The 19,293-nt window shown below is 42.5% G+C and overlaps 1 protein-coding gene across 1 annotated transcript in view; it reads left to right on the forward strand.

Annotated features, from left to right (window-relative positions):
* LOC144824950 (otoancorin-like) overlaps window positions 1-19,293 on the forward strand; it is a 559,576-nt gene that overhangs the window by 237,141 nt on the left and 303,142 nt on the right. The window contains exon 10 of the mRNA XM_078683892.1: window positions 2,683-2,829. Within this exon, the coding sequence (XP_078540018.1) occupies window positions 2,683-2,829 (147 nt within the window). The remainder of the gene's footprint in view (window positions 1-2,682; window positions 2,830-19,293) is intronic.

Consider the following 19,293-nt stretch of genomic DNA (forward strand, 5'->3'; position numbering starts at 1 on the left):
CCAGATTCTTTACAACCTCCTTAGGTTTAGGGGGGGGCATACCTGTGGGCCACCATTGGTGGTCCCACTTCTGTACGTTGCGTCCCAGGAGGAGCACCTCGGTTTTGGAGGAGTTAAGCTGGAGATAATTATCAGACATCCAGTTTGAGATGGTCATTATGTCTTCCTGGAACTTGGCCTGGCCAGGCGAGGTGTCATTGGAGAACGTGAAAATAAGCTGCGTGTCGTCCGCATAAGAGATCATTTTAATCTTACGTTCCCTGGCCAGGAGGGCCAGGGGGCGGACGTACACATTAAACAGCGTGGGGCTGAGGGCAGAGCCCTGCGGGACCCCACAGTTAAGGGGAAGCCTGCTGGATGTGTAGGGAGGGGCGTGAACCTGGAAAGAGCGGTCCGAAAGAAATGAGGCAAACCAGGCAAGCGCACCCTCTCTGACTCCGATCTCCCCCAGACGTTTGAGCAGAATCTTGTGGGAGACCGTGTCAAACCCTGCGATTAAGTCAAGTAAAATAAGGGCAGAGGTGTTCCCCAGATCTTGTGAGGCCCTCAGTTGTTCCGTGACTGCCAGTAGCGCCGACTCCGTGCTATGATTTGCTCGGAAGCCATTTTGTGACTCATCCAAGATCCCGTTAGATTCTAGGTGGCTGGTCAGGATAGAGTTCACATGGGCTTCCATCACCTTGGCCAGGTAGGGCAGAAGGGAGCTGGGTCTAAAATTCTCCGGGCGGGAGGGGTCCAGGGTCGATTTTTCTAGCAGGGGGATGACTTTGGCATGTTTCCATGACATAGGGATAGAGGAAGACAAAAGAGATCTGTTGATCAATTCCCGTCCCTCAGTTAAAATGGAATCCCGTAGCAGTAGAAAGGTCTCAGGTTTAACGGGGTCGTCAGGGGACCCAGACTTTACCTTAGTGGTCAAGAACTCAAGATCTTTAAGAGAGATTAAGGGCAAGGTTTGCAAGAGTGGGAGGTGATCAGATAAATAGGTCGATTGATCAGATATCGAGGTGGACCTTCTAACATCCAGTGACTTGTAAATTTCTTGAACATCCTTGAAAATTCCTTTTACATCCTGATTAAGTTATTAAGGCATTTTGATGCCAGCCAGAATTGGTGGCGCTACACCTATATTCCAGGGCACTTGTAATAAGTCTCATCTCTCCAGTCCTGAAAAGGGAGGCTACTATCTGGCAACCTCAAGGCCGTCTGAAAACTTTCAATGCAGTGTCACTGGTTGTCCATTCCATTACTGAGTAGTTTTGTATAGTGTTTCACTCTACATTTTGCACTTTAGAGTGCTTTGGAGGTAGGAGTATGGAGTCAGGTAAACGCCCAGTCTTGAATCAAGTGGGCATTTTGTTCTTCCCTAGTCAGTGAAGTATGCATTCTGTAGCAGTATCCTTGTAGGTAAGAGGTGTGTGCAATAGATTTGACCATGTAGATGTAGGACCCCATGGATTCTATTCATTGTATTTTTTGAGGTAGAGGTGATTTGTCTTAGGTATCTGCCCAGCATGTTGGCTAGACAAGTTCATTAATTTGGAGTATTGGGGTGTAGGGGGGAGTGTGTCTGTGTGTGTGACAGTGTGTAGAGGGTGAAAGCAGTTGTGTGAGTCCAATGCACGAGAAGGAATGGGATCAAAATGATACATTATTTCGGTTTAACTATTTAGTGTTAAGAAAGAAGTTGAAGTTCTTCTCTGCAGAGTAGCCTTTCAAGTGACACTTCAACTCTCCTAAGTTTGTATATATGTTTTATTCTGCCTCAGGCTGCTACTGCTTCCAGAGTTAAAGGAATGGATCTTAAGAACATCAGATACCCCCCTTTATTTGGCAAATAGCTTACAACTTCTCAATGTTCTCAAATACATTTAAGTGTTCCTTCAATTTGTTTGCAGTTTCTACTGATGTGCTTCAAATGTTAGGCTTTCTTGCTTTCTCATACTATCTTTATGGGGGATTTTTGATTATCAGGGCTTAACTAGAGGCCTATGGGAGAACTGTTCGGATTAAACCTGCCAGCCAAGGCATGAGGGAAGGGTACGTGTTTACAGTTAAGGTCTGAAGGGAGAAAGGGTTGACACGCATGGCATGGCGTAGACTCTGGTATGGATGGCAGTGCGGAGCATGCTTTTATATGCAGAGCTTGAAAGGGGAGATTTTTGGGGAGCCACCTCAAAGTAAATCCTGACAGCAGCAGTATGGTGGAGAGGCATTTTGCAGTTTTGATTTTAAGAGTATGATGCTTTTTCTCAGCCGTGGCCCGTGCAGGTAAGAGCAGTGGGGTGGTGGGGCCGGGTGGGGGTATTTTGAGAGACGATGACGAGGGAAAATAAATTATTTATTCAATTTTCCCTTGTATTTGTCTGTCCAATCCCCTTTCCAAATACCCCCACCCCTCCCTCCCCCCCCCACCCCTCCCTCCCCCCCCCACCGCTCTTACCTCCAAGGACTCGTCTGCTTTTTCTGGCGTAAGTCTAGAAAGATGAGGGGTGGATGAAAGGTATTCTTCCAAATACAATGCAGCAGGCCTATGGAGTAGACTCTATGTTAAATATATAATAGTGAATGTGTGAGTGTCACAATGCATACTGTACAGGAGATTTACAGAAGAAATGACTGCAGGATTTGGAAGAGCCTGGTGTATGGAATATGACCCTCATCAATTGTCTTTCTCCGCAGGTGTTGAAAGATGGAGACATAAACTTTGCTCTCACCCACTTACCCAAAAGTATGGTCAAGGAAATCCCTCTGGGTTTACTAAAGGTGGTCAATGCCAGTGTAGTTGAAGAGCTACTGAAAGGAAATCCAGATTTAAGCCAACCACAGGTAAGCAACAGCAGAAATACATGAAGGGGGGTTTTAAGGGCATAGAATTTCCTTGTGTAAAATCTATCAATTGTATCTCGAAGAAATGACAAAAAGAAAGATTGAGTTTCAAATGGAGAACATTTAGAAACTATCTTTGAGAGGCATTAAATATTACAGTATATGAACAATAGCAATACATTCAATTAATGCCAATGTGCAAAATTGAAGCCTTACTTAAAAGTAACAATGTTCTCAGTTATTGTAAGTAGATCTGGGGTCAGTTATTCAAGAAGAAACTTCAGAAACAACAGTAGCAAATGCAAAAATATTGCGAAGGGAAGCTGCAGATGATGCCTAGAGCTATGATGTGCGACAGATAATAAGTACGATTAAAAATCAATGTGCTCATTTAGATACGGAAGCCTGCAGCATACATAGTTATAATTCCATTTGAAACACACTGACAGATGGTGATATGAGGACAATAAATGGTGATATAAGGACAATAAAAAAAAAGAAAGAAACACACTGAAAGACTTTTACGACGTTTCGACCCCCAACAGTCATGAACTGGACAGGGCCATTCTCAGAACATAGAGAGGACAACGCTACTTGCAAAGGGTTACCATTCTAAAAGGGAAAGAACATACCAGCAGCAATATTGATATGTAATAGGTGGGGGGTTTACTATTCTATCCCAAGTGTCATCCTAGATAAAGAGCCCGGTAAGCAAGGGGAATTGCTTCAAATGTGGAAGAGCTATCATTTTTGTGGTGAAAGGGGAATCAATGCTCATGTGCCAGAACTCTGGGAGTATATGGGAACAGTTAGCAACAGGGAATGAAACACTTTCTTTGGAGCCGGGAAACACCCGTTACAACGGATATATCGCATCGCGCTGCCATTGCAACGCGACTATCACATCGCGGCCGGTATCACAACGCATGTCATCAGGACGCATGCAAGTGCATCGCAATAACATATACATCGTCAACGATTACATCGTATTCAAGCAGAATACAATGCAATTATAACGTATTCAGGCTGAATTGTGCATGGGAAGATAAACCAAGCAACGAATTAAACAAGCAATTATAACGTAAACAAGCAGCGAATTAAACCAGCAATTATAAGGTATTCAGGCTGAATTGTGTTTGACACATGGGAAGATAAACAAGTAGCTAGGCACACTTTGGTGCTTGGAGCTGAATTGTGCACAACACGATACACATATATTTTATAATTTAAAAAAAATTACATACATGTGTTAGAATTAACACATCATATTTATAATTACCCCATCATATATGTTTGCATTAGCGCATCAAGAACAGGACCAGGATGTACTCTGTATATTATAATTAGCACATAATATATGTTACAAATACAGCATTAATAACTGCAAAAAGATGTGGTCTGACGGATAGCTAGGCAGACTTTGCTGCTGTCAGACAAGGTTCGAGACTCCTATCATCCTCTCATATCAAGATCAGATACGATACATATATATTTTATAATTAACAAAAATATACAAAAATGTGTTATAATTAACACATCATATTTAATAAACATCTGCTAGTGTTTACTTTTTATAGCGCAGACTTGTGTTTAGTCACATTAATAAACTTCTGCTAACATTAACATCTATATTTTATAATTAACAAAAATATATATAAATGTGTTATAATTAACACATCAGATTTAAAACGTATTCAAGCTGAATTGTGTTTGCGAATTAAACAACCAATTACATCGTATTGAAGCTGAATTGTGCACAAGCAGCACCGATACGATACACATATATTTTATAATTAACAAAAAATTACATAAATGTGTTATAATTAGGCTTTCCTGTTTTCAGTTTCTATTTTTGGTAAATTCTGGTGGGGTTTTTTCAGTGTTTTCAATAACTTAAAAAACAGTTGTTAGCAGTGGTTACACATTTTCGCGCCACTAAAAACAACAGAAAAGGTGTTTTTCCGGTGTTTATGGAACGTTTTGCATTTATTATTGCTTGCTTTCTGCACTGAAAGAACATGGTATATAGACAGTGTACTTATAGTGTATATGAGGTCCAAATAGATGTTTGCAAATTAATCTCATTGTAGTACACCATACAATACTTCTTCAGTGAGTCTTTGGGTCATGTGCGCTCGCTCTTTCCTTCCCATGTAAACTTCTGTGAAAAGGCCCTATCAGCATTCTTAGCCCATTGGGCAGAGAACCATCAGCTAAGGAAACAGTTGGGATGACCCTTTCTTTGATGCCACATAAAGCACGAAATGATAAATATTTGCATTTTAATTCCTGTGCATTAGAAACCAGTGCACCAGAATAGACTAAAAAGTCAATAGCATCCCTCATTATCTCTTAAGATTGTAAAGATTCTTTCAGCATACCATCTAACAAGTGGCAAGGATCTACTACAGGGAATCACTTCAGCTCGGGTATCAATTTTGACAGGTCATCACACAGCTTTTTTATATACGTAGCTGAATCATTGCAAATACAAACAATATCATTCCAATCTTTGTTGAACTTGGAAAGAACCTTTTTTGCAGAGCATTACAAGTGACAATGCGTTCCATGTTTTCCAAAAGTCTGGTGTCATGTTTTCACCACTATCCCAGATGCTTGGTGATATATATACTTGTCACTATACCTTGCATTGAATGTTTAAAGCCTGAGGTGTTGGCAATTAACCTACTATCAATACTGACCCACTAGAAACTATGGTCTGATGTATTAAGGGTTTTGACCCAATCTCTGTCGCGAAATGTGATGACACATATTAGGAAAGATTTTTATGCAACCAGCCATTTTACCTATCGGTGAAAGAATCAAATGCAGCCAAAATATCAAATATGAGTTTGACATTTCCTGATTCTCGGTAGTTTATAAAATAATTTAACTAGACCTAAAACATGAAACTAAACCCTGCATCTTTAGACCAAAGGCCGCTAAACTGAAAAAGTAAAAGGAAGAAGAAACAATATTTTAGTGGCATCCCTAAAGAACAAAACTCACGCAGAATAATGTTAGCCAGTCTTTCTTACTGCTACTTGTATAACAAAGTTACATTGTATTTACCCCTTCACGAAGGAAAAAATGACTTTCACTCTCTTTTTCCTTTCTTTGAATGACATTTAGTTTGTGGTTGTCCAGGTGTTTTTTCAGTGTTTATATGTTTTCACCGGTGAGGGCTATTTTTCTTTCATTGGGGTTTTATCAGTTATTATAGGTTTAAACCTAAAACCCCACAGCCTAGTTATAATTAACACATCATATTTATAATTACCCCATCATATATGTTTGCATTAGCGCGTCAATAACAGGACAAGGATGTGCTCTGTATATTATAATTAGCACATAATATATGTGACAATTACATCGTCAATAAGTGCAACAAGATGTGGTCTGACGGATAGCTAGGCAGACTTTGGTGCTGTCAGACAAGGTTCGAGCCTCCTCTCATATCAAGAGCAGCAACAATACGATACATATATATTTGACAATTAACACATCATATTTAATAAACATCTGCTAGTGTTTACTTTTTATTGGGCAGACTTGTGTTTAGTCACATTAATAAACTTCTGCAAACATTAACATGTATATTTTATAATTAACAAAAATATACATAAATGTGTTATAATTAACACATCATATTTCATAAACATCTGCTAACATTTACATATATATGTTTTAATTACCAAACCGTTACATATATATGTTATAATTACGCCATCAGTTTAACTCTAATATTGATTAAAATTCTAGTTCTATGGTGAAGATAGATTTTTGGTGAATGGAAAGAGAACTATATAAAATTATACTTTGTGCCATCTGGGAGCTTTAGCACACATGAATTTAGTTTGTTGAGGAGACCCAATGACTATGATTAAGCCTTGGTGAGTCCTGAAATGCTTCCCTGCCAGTAAAACTACAGAACTGCTCTTGAAGCCGTAAAGGCTCTGGAATGTATCAGTTGGGATGAGACAGGACAAACCAGGGTGCAAACTTGATACCTGGTTTTGACATTGTCATGTCTGGTAGAGAAAACTCTTTAATGAGGGAATCCATGTCTGAGATTATTCATCTCTTCTCTATCACTGAGAGTGGAAAAACCTTTGCAGCACAGCTAGAGGGGGTTGATCCTGATTTTCGAATAGCAGGACATCGGAGGGGACTGGAAGCTCTGAACATGGAAGTTACATTCCTGCTATCTTGAACTTACACAAATGTTCTAAACCGCATTTGCCAGCCTGGGGAGGATGCAAAACTCTTAATGGACTTTAAGTGTGCAGAGCTGGATAGGTACTCTATGTAGTGCTTTCTAGCTCACTCTATGTCAGCTGTGGCATACTGTCTCAACTGCAACAAGATGTGGTCTGACGGATAGCTAGGCAGACTTTTCCATTCTTTGCAATTTTGTAAATAAATACACACCACACAAAAAAATAAAAATAGAAGTAGAAGTTTTAATGTCGAGGGGAACGGGGGGGGGGCGGGGGTAGAGGCGGGATCACGTGGCAAACACAAAAAACCGCGTTGTTTTGATCTGCGGCGTAATGTACTGCGGGGTAAGGTTCGGGCCAATGGGAAGCAATGCCATCGCGTTGCAAAGGGATGCGATGTCGTGGAACGCGATGTAATGGAGGAAGCGATGTAAAAGACGCGATGTTAGAGCGTGCGATGTAGCTGATCGCGATGTAGCGTCATACATCCTTGGAGCCTAGCCCTGCTATAAGCATTGGAAGGGAACACACCTAGGTTGGTGTAGTATATCACATGGAGAACCCCACAAACAGTAATACCCCAGAGCATTTTCATATCCTGAGAAGGGACAAGATAAATACTCAGAGAGAAAAAATCATAAAAAGCTTCCACTGAACAGCTGCCAACTAAGGTCAGGTCCTGGCTGTGGGAGGAATTAATCACAGCAAGGTCAGCAAATAGGAATGCGACCCAGGGTGGAGACTGAAGTATGAAAATAGTACAGAGAAATGGGGAGGGCAGTTGCCCTACTCTGGCAAAGCTACAGGTTTTGCGACTGCTCCCTAATGAATGAAACAAGTAAGTAAAATTAACAATTTGTAAATGCTTTCAAAAGACAGTTCAACTTAGAATCGTATCGAACAACGAGCAAAATTTAAAGCTCTGTGTTTTATGCACAGAATCAAGGCAGGCAAGGCCCCGGCCTATTTGAGCACCCTAGTCCACCAATACTTTCCCTCAAGAACCTTACGCTCCACCAGCCAACACAAGTTTCAGATACCCAGGATTAATCGAGTTAGACAGGGAGGTCTTTCTTTTGCCTACCTGGCCCCCTCTCTATGGAACTCTCTCCCATTTCAGCTTCGCATTAACGACTGTTACCTCCAATTACGTAAGAACTTAAAAACATGGTTGTTTAACCAATAACTTTGTTTTAATAGCCCACTGTCCCCTTCTGTATTTTCGCTCTTTATGTTCTTAGCGCCGGGAAACCTCATGGTAGCTGTGCGCTCTACAAAAATAAATATAATAATAATATTAATAATAATAGAAGAGGATGGAAAAAGGTGCAACATCAACTGTTCTTACCCGAAGAAACAATCAAATCATCACAAGTTGCTCTGACAAAGAATGGAGTTAGCCTGGTAGATAACCGAATCATCCGAAATGGCAGAGTACCAAAAACATGCACACCCACTGGCGAGTGATCTTACAAAGAGAAAGTTGAAAAAATTTACTTACCAACCCAAAGAAAAGTAATAATTGGGAATAGCATTGGCGATGTTCATAATCTTTGATAGCAATAAAAAACAGACGTGAATTAAATGCTACCATCTCCGAAGCTGTAGACGGAAATATAGCCTAAGGACTAATAAAAAGACGGGACACATGGGGGGAAATTTTACATGTGTACCCACATAATTATGAACCAACTGTAATTGAAGAGATCAGTGCCTGTACAAATGCAATTGTTTCTGAGTATTGCTCCTACCAACTTTTATCACAGTATCTAGTATGCAGTTTTAATACTTGTGTTATGCTTCATTTTCAGTACTTATACTGATGGTTTGCTGTTGTGCACCTACTGATCTCTTGTGAAGTTATGCTTTTTAAGAGATTCTATTGCAGAAAAATGGGAACCTTGGTGGTACAGAGAAGTGTGGATTAAGTTTAGGGTTAATTCATTTGCATTGATTTCATGTCACATTGTGAGCTACAGAAATAGGAATCTGAATAAAATGGTCCAAATGAATTAAATGTTCAAGTCATAACCACAATGCCTCATTGGTTGCCTATTTGCAACGAACCTTGTAGAGTTCCTTTAGTTGGGCTTTGCCTTACAAGGGTTTGGTGCTGCTCTTTGTCTGCATAAGGTATCAGCTGTTTAGCCAGCTGCCTGGTAAATAGTGTGTTTTCTCTATTATTTACTCAGATTCTGGCTAAATAGTAGAAATGAATTACTGTTTGGCCAGCGGCCTTCAAAATAGCAGAGAAACTTTGCCATTAACCCAGCTACTGGCTAAATAATAAAGAACCTACACTGATCAGCGGCCGTGCAGACAGCAACAAAAACGTTACTATTAATCTGGACGCTGCCTACATAGTAGAGATTATGAACTGTTTGGCCAGTAACCATGAAAAACAAGGAAACTTCACTATTTACTTGCTCGCTGTCGAAACAGCCGAGGTTATGTACTATTTGGCCAGCTGCCAAGCAAGCAGCATAGAAGCGTCTGTCATTACGAGGCTGCTGGCACGACAGACATTAGTTACAATTAGGCAAGCAGCCATGCACCCAGCAAATACACTTCAATATTTTCCTGGCAGCTGGTTAAATAATAGAAATTCTATACTATTTCACCTGCAGTCAGGCATATACAATACAAAATGTAATATTCAGCTGATTGCTGGCTAAATAGCAGAAATGGCATACTGTTTGGCCGAAGGGACGCTATTTCATTATTCACCTGGTGGATTGCTAAAAACCAGACAGTATGTACAGCTTGGACAGTAGCTTTGCAAATGGCAGATAAACTTCACTATCCGGCTGCCTTCTTACCAGCTTACATTTAGTGTTAATATACCATAGTGAGATTTCAACACGTAATAACCAAGAGGTAAAGAAGGAGCGAATATTTTTTGCTTCCATCTCCTTAAGAAAATTATGGTTCTGATGTATTATTTCATTCGCAAAACGTGGTCACAAAGTATACACATGCTTTTTGAGAGGGGAATAGTATTTTACAAACCGACCTATGTACTATTAGCTTTGTCCACAAACTACTGAATCACAGGAGATTGCAGATCAATCGGCCTGAATAATATGCAATATGCAGATACCAATTTGAGCTCATGTGTCATTGGCTGTAATCATAGGTATGTTGGCCTGCAAGTGACATCACACTTAACTTGTATTCCAAAATTAAAAACTTTTGTTGAAAAGGAGCCAGTGTTCCTTAAAGGAACCATTACTACTTTTAAAACAAATAAGAGATTTTTATCTTGAAATACTTCTCCCTAGAGAGGCTCCTAACGTGATTCCCAAAGGTAAAGAGCTCCTAATAGGACCCTTCGCAAATTAGTTACCACCCCAACTTGGGGCTTGTTACCTCATCTACTGTGTAACATCAATATGCAGTCACAAACTATCAATACATTTCTTTTCAAAGTGGAAAGTGAGCTGGGGAAACCCCTTTCATGACCTCCTGCAATTTGCAATTCAGAAACAATTGCAAAAGTCTTTTTTAACAGCCAAAAGAATGTTCTAACATGTAAAAAGGGTTTTATTCATAATGATAAACACTTTTGGAGTCATAAACCTTGTGATCCTGCCATGAGGCCCCTGGTGCTAAAGCCGGCTTAGATACAAGCAATAACTTATAGATTGGCCTGAGCGAAATTTTAATTACACCAGAGTAATCAGAATAATTTTGGCAACTACAATTTGATCTTGTGATGCAAAATTACAAAAAAATAGAGTAATTTGAGGCACAAAGCCTACCGCATGAGCACTGGAACAACAAACTTATCAAGCACAGTCCGCTGGTGCTGTTCCTGTTCTGTTGCATTTAGTGCTATTTTCTTACCTCAAAATGCTTCCTCACATTGATTTTGGGTGTGAGGGTGCATTTTGCGCTATGATGGGTTACGCTCCCTGCATAATTCCACTTAATTTTTCTGTAATCAGGCTACAGCAAATTACACATGTCATGCCCACACCTACTTATGGGTCCAAAGGTCCCAAATGTTTGAATGTTTCCAAGTTATTTTCACAGACATGGCACAAATTGCAAATCCGTTACACTTTAGGCCAAGACACGGCGACTTGAGAAGCCCTTTACGGAGATATCTCATACTCCACACATGCTCCTAACCCCTTTAAGTTTACCTGCAGAGGTTGCTAATGATAAAGATGATTAGCACTTTTAAAATACAAATTGAAGCTGCTTACTCTTCTAAAGCCATGTACTTGCTGTTACTCACAGAGCTGTGGGAATGTACTCAGGCAGATATCGAATTACCAAAAGGCTCCATGTTATCAGAACACTTTTCCTGCAGCAAATCAGTTATTAATTCTGGTTTCAGTTCAATGAAACAAAACAGACTAAACAACAGAAAAAAATGGTTTGTAATAGCAAATGCCAGAACTGGAAATTGTGTATCCCAATGTCATAGTGACATCTGATATTTAGGGTGAATGTTTTCACAATGTTTTAAGCACTGATATGCCTTACAGTAATTGTCTGCGCTATATAAGCTCAAATCAAATCAAATGAAAATAGAAACAATTGCATTGGGGCCCTTGTGAAGTCACCAACACAGTATAATTGAGAGGCTTCATTCCAGTCTCATGACGGAAGGAAGATAAACCATGTGCCTGACTTAGGGGGACAGAGTTAACTCTGTCTGGATGGTGGAGGACAGTACTGTCACCCTCCTAAGCGATCTAGGCCTGACAAATTTAGAGCTGTCTGTCAGACCTGTGGGTAACTCTCTACATTGACAGGAACTGCAGTCATGCCTGTTCCTATCCTTGCAGGATCAGTTTGACAGACAAAACTATCTGACTTGAAGGACAGCAGGCAAACTTTTCAAAAGGTTTTAGTTTTTCAAACACAAACTCCCAAAGTCTGAGTTTGTTTTTGAAAAACAAAAAAAAGTATGGCCTCCACATGCTAGGGATTATCTCCAAAGGTGTCAGGGTCACCATATGTTTCCTGTCCTTTACAGATAGGTTGTACCCTAAATAGGGTGTACAATGTAAAGTCTGTCCTCTGATGACCCCCACTCTGTTGGGCTGCAGCAGGAAGTATTCTGTCAAGGTTCCACGAGCAAAGAAATGGGACTGTAATTAATAGAACTAAACGTCATTGGAATATGAATGAATATTCCCAGTATATCAGAGAAAGACATAAAGGCATGAAAGACATAATTAATCATTTACTTTATTAAATATATTGTAAGAAATAAGACACTGAAAAAACAGAGACAAACAAGTTACTTACCTTTGGTAATGCCTTATCTGGTTAGACTGTATCTAGCCTCAGATTCCTTACTTTACAATATTTCCGAGGTGTCAGACTGGATCTGGAAAATCAATTCCACGTCAGCATCATCCGCGCCGGATGTTATGTGCACATTGCTACACAGGCATCACTGTCGAAAGCTGACATCAGTTTCTTTACGTGACTCTTTCCGCGCAAGAAGCACAGAGTGACACCCAAAGGCTGATTAACCAGTGTAAAGAAAATAAGGGTCTACAAGGACAATTTGGGTAGGGAGACTGGTTCGCAGGAACGGGGATGCTAGGAGGGTTGGTAAGGAATCTGCGGCTAGATAGAGTCTCTACCAGATGAGGAGTTACAGAAGGTAAGTAACTTGTTCATCTGATAGAGACTTCTAGCCACAGATTGCTTTTTTTAAATAGATACCAAAGCAATACCTCCTCAGAGGTGGGTCTACAAACTGGTTTAGGCCAAGAAGTTCTGGTGGACCAAATTGGCATATTGCCTTTCACGACAGACCTGACTGCCAAGGCAGTAGTGTTTGGTGAATGTGTGCAAAGAAGGCCATGCATCAGCCTGACAGATGTCCAGGACAATGACTCAATGAGCTAACGCAGTGGTCGCAGGTTTGGCTCTGGTGAAATTAGCTTGCAAGCCCTCAGGGGGTTGCTCCTTGGTCAATGTGTAGCAGATCTTAATGCAAAGTACAATCCATCTGGGAATGATGAGTTTCTGCATTGCTTTCCCCTTCTTTGCCCCAGCGACCCCAACAAAGAGCTGATTGTCCACCTTGTGTTCTTTGGTACGATTGTTGTTGCCTATGCTCTTTTTAGGTTCAAAAGTTGGAGTCTCTCCTTCTATTTGGAGGCATGAGTCGGAACAAAGAATGTTGGCAACATGATGCTTTGGACGATAAGGAAAGGTGTCACACCTTTGGCAAAAAGGAGACGGTGCAGAGAACCAGTTTGACAGAAGTCTGTGTAAGGAGAGTTAACAGAAAGCGCCTTCATCTCACTGAACCTCCTGGCCGATGTGATGTCCACCAAGAAGACTGTCTTGATAGTGAGAAGTCTTGGAGAGCAATGATGCATGGGTTCAAACAAATTAAAAAAGTTAAAACCATATTAAGGGGCATAACAAAGGGTTTGGGAGACACATATGTTGAAGATGTTTCAGAAAACTTGTCACAAGAGGTGACTTCGGAAACTGCAAAAAAGCAGAGATGTCAGAAAGTTACCCCTTAAGTATGCCCAGGGCAAGGCCTTGCTGGGTTAACAACAAAACAAAAAACAACGCTTGGAAAAAGGGTCAACATGTTTTTCAGTGCACCGAGCTACCAACTTGTCCCAAAGGCAGGCTTATAAGGTCTTTATGGTAGGACCCCTGGCTGCGAAGAAGACCTCACAGATGTTAGGAGGGAGAAAAAAGACTCTTAACTGCCCCAAATCAATCTCCATGCATGAAGGTGGACCATGCACATGTTCAGATGCAGAAACCTGCTCTGTTGCTGTGACAGAAGATCCTCCCAAAAGGGCAGCCTGATTGGAGGACCGCTGCTTTCATGAACACCTGAGGGGTGCTGGTAAGGTCAAAGTGGAGCACAGAGAACTGAAAGTACTCATGGCCCAATAGAAACACCAGACAACGTCTGTGGGCTGGCAGGATAGGTACATGGAAATATGCATCCCGCAAATCTAGTGCTACCATCCAGTCTCTGGGGTCCAGGGCAGACAGGACCTGATCTTATGTGAGCACCTCAAATTTCTCCTTCTTCAGGAAGCAGTTGAGTGGTCACAAGTCTAGAATAGGGGGGAGGCCACCACCCTTCCTCTTCACCAGAAATTAGCCGGAATAATGACCACAACCTACTTCTGATGTCGGAATCCTGACAATGGCCCTTTTGGCCACATGTGCCTGTACTTCCTGTCAACCAATCTGAGGACTATGGCAAGGGAAGATGGAAGGGTTGAACCCCACTGTAAAATTTGGAGCACCCACATGTCTTAAGAAATGGACTGCCGGCGGTGCAGGTGGTGCTGGATCTTGCCGCCAACTGATTGCTTGTGATGTTGCGAGGGCATGTTAAAGAGGTTTGGTGGCTGCGGCTGCAAGGAGGTTGGTGAGCTAGGTAGATCTTTGACGTTATTCCTCCAAGGCTTTTGGGTGCTGTGTCTACAGCCACTAAAGAACTGGGGAGTCTGCTAGCCATGGTGGCTGGATAGTCAGAGCCAGAGTTGATATCAGACAAAGCCTGTTCAGCTTAGTATCGGAGTTATGAATTACAATGGGGTCCATGGGGCCAAGGGGCGTCGGCGGCACTGGAAAAACACCACTGGACCAGACTCTGGTGAAGGTCATGGATTTGCAATGGGATCCAGTCCGGATCCAAGCCTAACTGGCACCGAGGGTGAATCTACTGACGGGAACCCAGTTGGGGCACCTCCTGAACTTATTGGTCTTCTTCTTCTTGGGGGACTTACCCAATTAAGATTTTAATCTCGACGATGACTGACTCGAACCACTGAGTGGGCCTGGGATCTCCTATGCAACTGGGACCTGGAGCAATGCAGAGTAGTTCGGTGCCGAGCAACCAGGTGCTTTAACATGGTCTACCAGACCATTTTGGGTTCATCGTAGAGAAGTCAGGGCAGGCATTGATGTCATGGTCTGGCTCCAGGCACCACAGGAAAACTAAGTAGAGATCTGTCACAGACATCTGCCTGTAACAGTCTCCATGGGGCTTAAAACCCCCAGGTTACTTAGGAGACATCCCTAAGGCATAATGGGAGCAAGCTTGCTTGAAAAATATAGCCAAAAAGTTGAAAAAAGACAGCAAAAGAATAACTGAGCTAGCCATTCCAGAACTGCGCTGATGACACTGTAAGAAGAAAACTGATGACTGCACGCTGGGGTGGCGCATTTTTAGGCAGCGCTCATATCACATCCGGAGCGGACGATGGCGAGTCAGTCAGTGCCACCTACTGAATCGCAGAGGTACTGCTCAAGATTTTCTGGATCCAGTCAGACTGAATATACTATGGTATGGAATCTGTGGCTAGAAGTATCTACCATATATTTGTTAAAACTGTTTTTGTTACCCATGGATCGATCATTTCACAGTTCCACTTTTATATTTATTTTGCAAACAGAGGATTTGGGGTCATTTTGTTTCAAATGCAATTTTCAGGCTGTAGCTCAGGCACAGACTTTGTGCTATGTGATGGCTCTCACATTAGTCGCAGTAGTGATGGTTCCAAAGCAGGAGCCTAAACAAGGACAGCATGAGATTTCAGCATCTGGCTGTCATCTGCCTTCCTGATGGTCATCAGGCACAGACAAATGGCAGATGTCCTTTAGAAACATTGTCACCTTTAACAAGAGAAACCTCTGACCTACCCCTCATTCTTAACATCTACCCTACGTTGTCAGTCAGGAAGAACTAATCAGCAGCTCTTTGCTAACAAGGAGATCCCCAAATTTCTCTGGGAAGCCTTTAATCCATCCTCCCTCACTTCAATGTTTGGGTGTTCACCCTCCAGCCACAGTGATGCAGTCAACACACTTCCATTGTCTATGTAAGCTGTATCTACTCTCCATCACATCATGCAAAATGCATCACATTGGCCCATGCAGTTAAACTTTCACCACGCATACTCTTACTACTACTACACTCTTGCCACATATCTACCTCACATACACATGTAAGGAATATCAGGTCAAAGGTGTGGGGGAGACACAGACTGCTCAACTGGTCTTGACATTCATTGTCTCTTTGCTGGCTTTCTAAACACTTCTGCCACATTTGTATCTTCACCACTCTTCATCTAGCCCTTGGAGTTTCACTGACCACTCATCTGGCCATGATTCCCAGTGGTATCATAGCTAGCATTCTTTGTCTCATTTGAGAGTATCTATCTTGAGTCTCCCTCACCCCTTTCTACTCATCTGATCCTTCTTATGATACTAAGCTCCGCATTGCTGATTTCCATTGCCTCTTGAATCCCCTTTGTTAGCAGTTATCCATTTTAGCTGACTGCAGTCAACTGAGTTTCTCAAACCCTTTCTGGCATTCTTCACAGATCACACTCCTTTGCACTCATCCACCTTTAGATTCCTTTGCAAAGTTCTGGTCCCTCAGATCTAGCCTCAGACTACTGTGCCAACAATAGACAGTGTATGCCATCACTCAGAGGTCAGCGTGTAACAGTCCTGGCTTTTATTCACGTTGCATGCTTTGATTCTTCTGCAAATACTTACCAGTCTATACGTGGGATAAAAACGGTGGGAGTTTCTGAGGGTTGCCAGCATAGGAAGGCTGAATAAGAGTTGATTACAAAATAGATATACTAATACATGTGGTGTAGATTCAGATTGTGTCTTCCTGCTCCTGGATCTTTTTTCTACTCCTACAGGTTATTCAATGCTTTCTGGTGTTGGTCCTCCTCCTGGTCCTGTTGCAAGTCTTCCTTTTCTGGGCTATTTTGGTCCTCCTGATTCTCATCCTGATCCAACTAGTTCTGGTCACCCTGGTACTGGCTTCCAGATTCTGGTGCTCCTGGTTCTTGTCCTTCCTGACTCTGATCATCCTGGCCCTGATCCTTGCCTTTCCTTGTATTAACCCTTCCTTGGCCTCCTGAGTCTGATGGGACTAATCCTCACCCTGATCAGACTGGTTTGCATGGACCTTTCCACCTAACCCTGTTGCCCTGATTTTCCTAGGTCTGGCACACCGAGTCTTCCTGGTTTAGGTCTTCCTGATTCTCCTTACCCTGGTTCCCTGTCTTTGTGTTCCACCTTGTACTGTGTCGACTGGTCCTGACCCTCCTCATTAGGTCCTCTTAGGCTAAGATTGTTCATCTTGGTCCTGGCCTGGTCCCATCGCTTCTTGTGGCTCTGGTTGTCCTAGTCCCCTGACCTTCAGCAGCTTTGTCCTGATAACCCAGTTCCTGGTTTGCCTGCTCCACTTGGAAATTCAGTTTCTGGTCCCCTTGGTTATGACCCTGATGGGCCTTCTAGCCCTGTTCCTGCTTATCCTGCTTCTCCAAGTTCACCCAATCCTTCCAATCTGGTCCCTGGTCGTCATAGCCCTAGGCAACCTGTTCCTAGCATGACTAGTTTGCCTGGTACTCCTCCAGCTTATTGTCATACTCTTTGGCCCTGGTCCTGCTACTCCTGACAATCTGTGAGAACACTAACTTTCCACTTAGACCTAACGCTCCTTATTCAGGTCATCCTGTTCTTAGCCATCCGCCTTGTTCATCCTGGCTGTAGGAAATTGGGTTACTAGTTGAGGTGGGTGAAACCCTACACAAGCAGCAACCACCGTTCTTGAAAGGTTACTAGACAAGGAAACCCCAAACTAACCTATGATTAACACTCTGGTAGCTTGGAAAAAAAGCATTCAGGCTTAACTTAGAGGCAATGTGGATTTAAGTATTTATGCAGCACAGCAACAACAATAAAGTGAAAATCCAACCCAAAAAATCCGACATCAATTTAGAAAAAAATAGTAATAGTTAGCTAAGCGACAAAAATCCAATCGGTAGAACTGGAGATATCCAATTTTAAAGATTTAGGTAGAAATAGCACTCAAAAGCCCAAACGCCAACTGTGGTTATCTGGTTGCTCCAGACCAGGACAAGGTCACAAGCTCAGTCGGACTATAATGAAGTGCAGGCCGGATACAAGAACCAAGTTGGGCCTGTTGAACAAAGTACCTTAAATCCTGATTGTGGAGCGTTTGCGAGTTCCCACAGTGGGGATGCATCACACAGCAGCAGTTCCGATGAGCTGAGGGCTGCGTTGCAAGGTCTTGTGTTGAAGATGCACTGAAGAAGTGATTCCTGGGAGCTGCGGGGAAGCGATTTGAGGTCCTGCATCGAGGATGCATCAGGCATTGGCGGCTCCAGGGAATTGCGGGGTTGCAATGTGAGGTCCTGCATCTCGCAGCAGCAGCAGGTCTAAGGAGCTGCGAGGTCTTGCGTGGCGGGGTGTATTGTGCAGTGACAGTTCTCATACTGAGCTGCAAGGAGATGCATCATCCTGTGTGATTTATGCCTAAAAGACCACAGCTGAGCTGGCACAGCATCTCCAGGCCTACCTCCAAGGGTAGAGGCTTAGGGTAGCAACACTTGGGAGGGGCAGGATTCACAGCAGGCAGAGCCCAGATGCGGAGCTCATGGTGGTTAGAGCCATTTCTGGCATTGAGGCTCTGATCAGGAGGCCAAACAACTAAGTCTTGGAGTCACTCTTGTGGTCCTGGGCTCAAGATGCAGGCCCAGTCCTTTTTACTTAGGCAGTTGGGTAGCAGAGTGACAGTCCTTCTTGCAAAAGAGCAGCACAGCAATCCTTCTTCTGAGTCTTCCACATGTCCAGATATGTTCTTAAGAGTTGGGTCAGAGGATCCACTATTTGTACCTGGTGCCCACTTTGTGGTGGGAGAAACTTCTAGAGTTCTCCCACTACAGAGGTGTCTGGAATTTCATGCCCCTCCGTCCTGGCCCATGCTTGTCTGGGGGCACACAAAACTAGTGTGAACTCCTTTGTGAGTGTTTTGAGGCAGGATCTTTGTGATGTGCAAGTGTAGTAGGTGACAGCTCCATCACCTTATTAAGTCACAGAAGGCCATCCTTCCAACACCTATTCCCACTTCGTCTCACTGTCTGGAAGCAATACATAAAGACCAACTGCAAGCTACACCCAGTCATGTGACCCAGGATACAGGCTGCAGGCATCAAAAGGTTGGGACAGTAACATTCTAACTTTCTACAAATGGCATTTTCTGAATTGCGATTTAAAATCCAACTTTACCATTAAAGAGGGTTTTAAATTACAATTCTTTAGAGACCAAACTTGAAATTCCTTTCATCTTAAACCTTTCACTTGTTATATGTAATAAGGTAACCCAATGTTATCCTATGGGAGAGGTAGGCCTTGCAGAAGTAAAAAACATATTCAAGAGATTTTAACTACCAGGACA

This window comes from Lissotriton helveticus, chromosome 3_1, assembly GCF_964261635.1.
Source record: "Lissotriton helveticus chromosome 3_1, aLisHel1.1, whole genome shotgun sequence".
NCBI classification, from domain to species: Eukaryota; Metazoa; Chordata; class Amphibia; order Caudata; family Salamandridae; genus Lissotriton; species Lissotriton helveticus.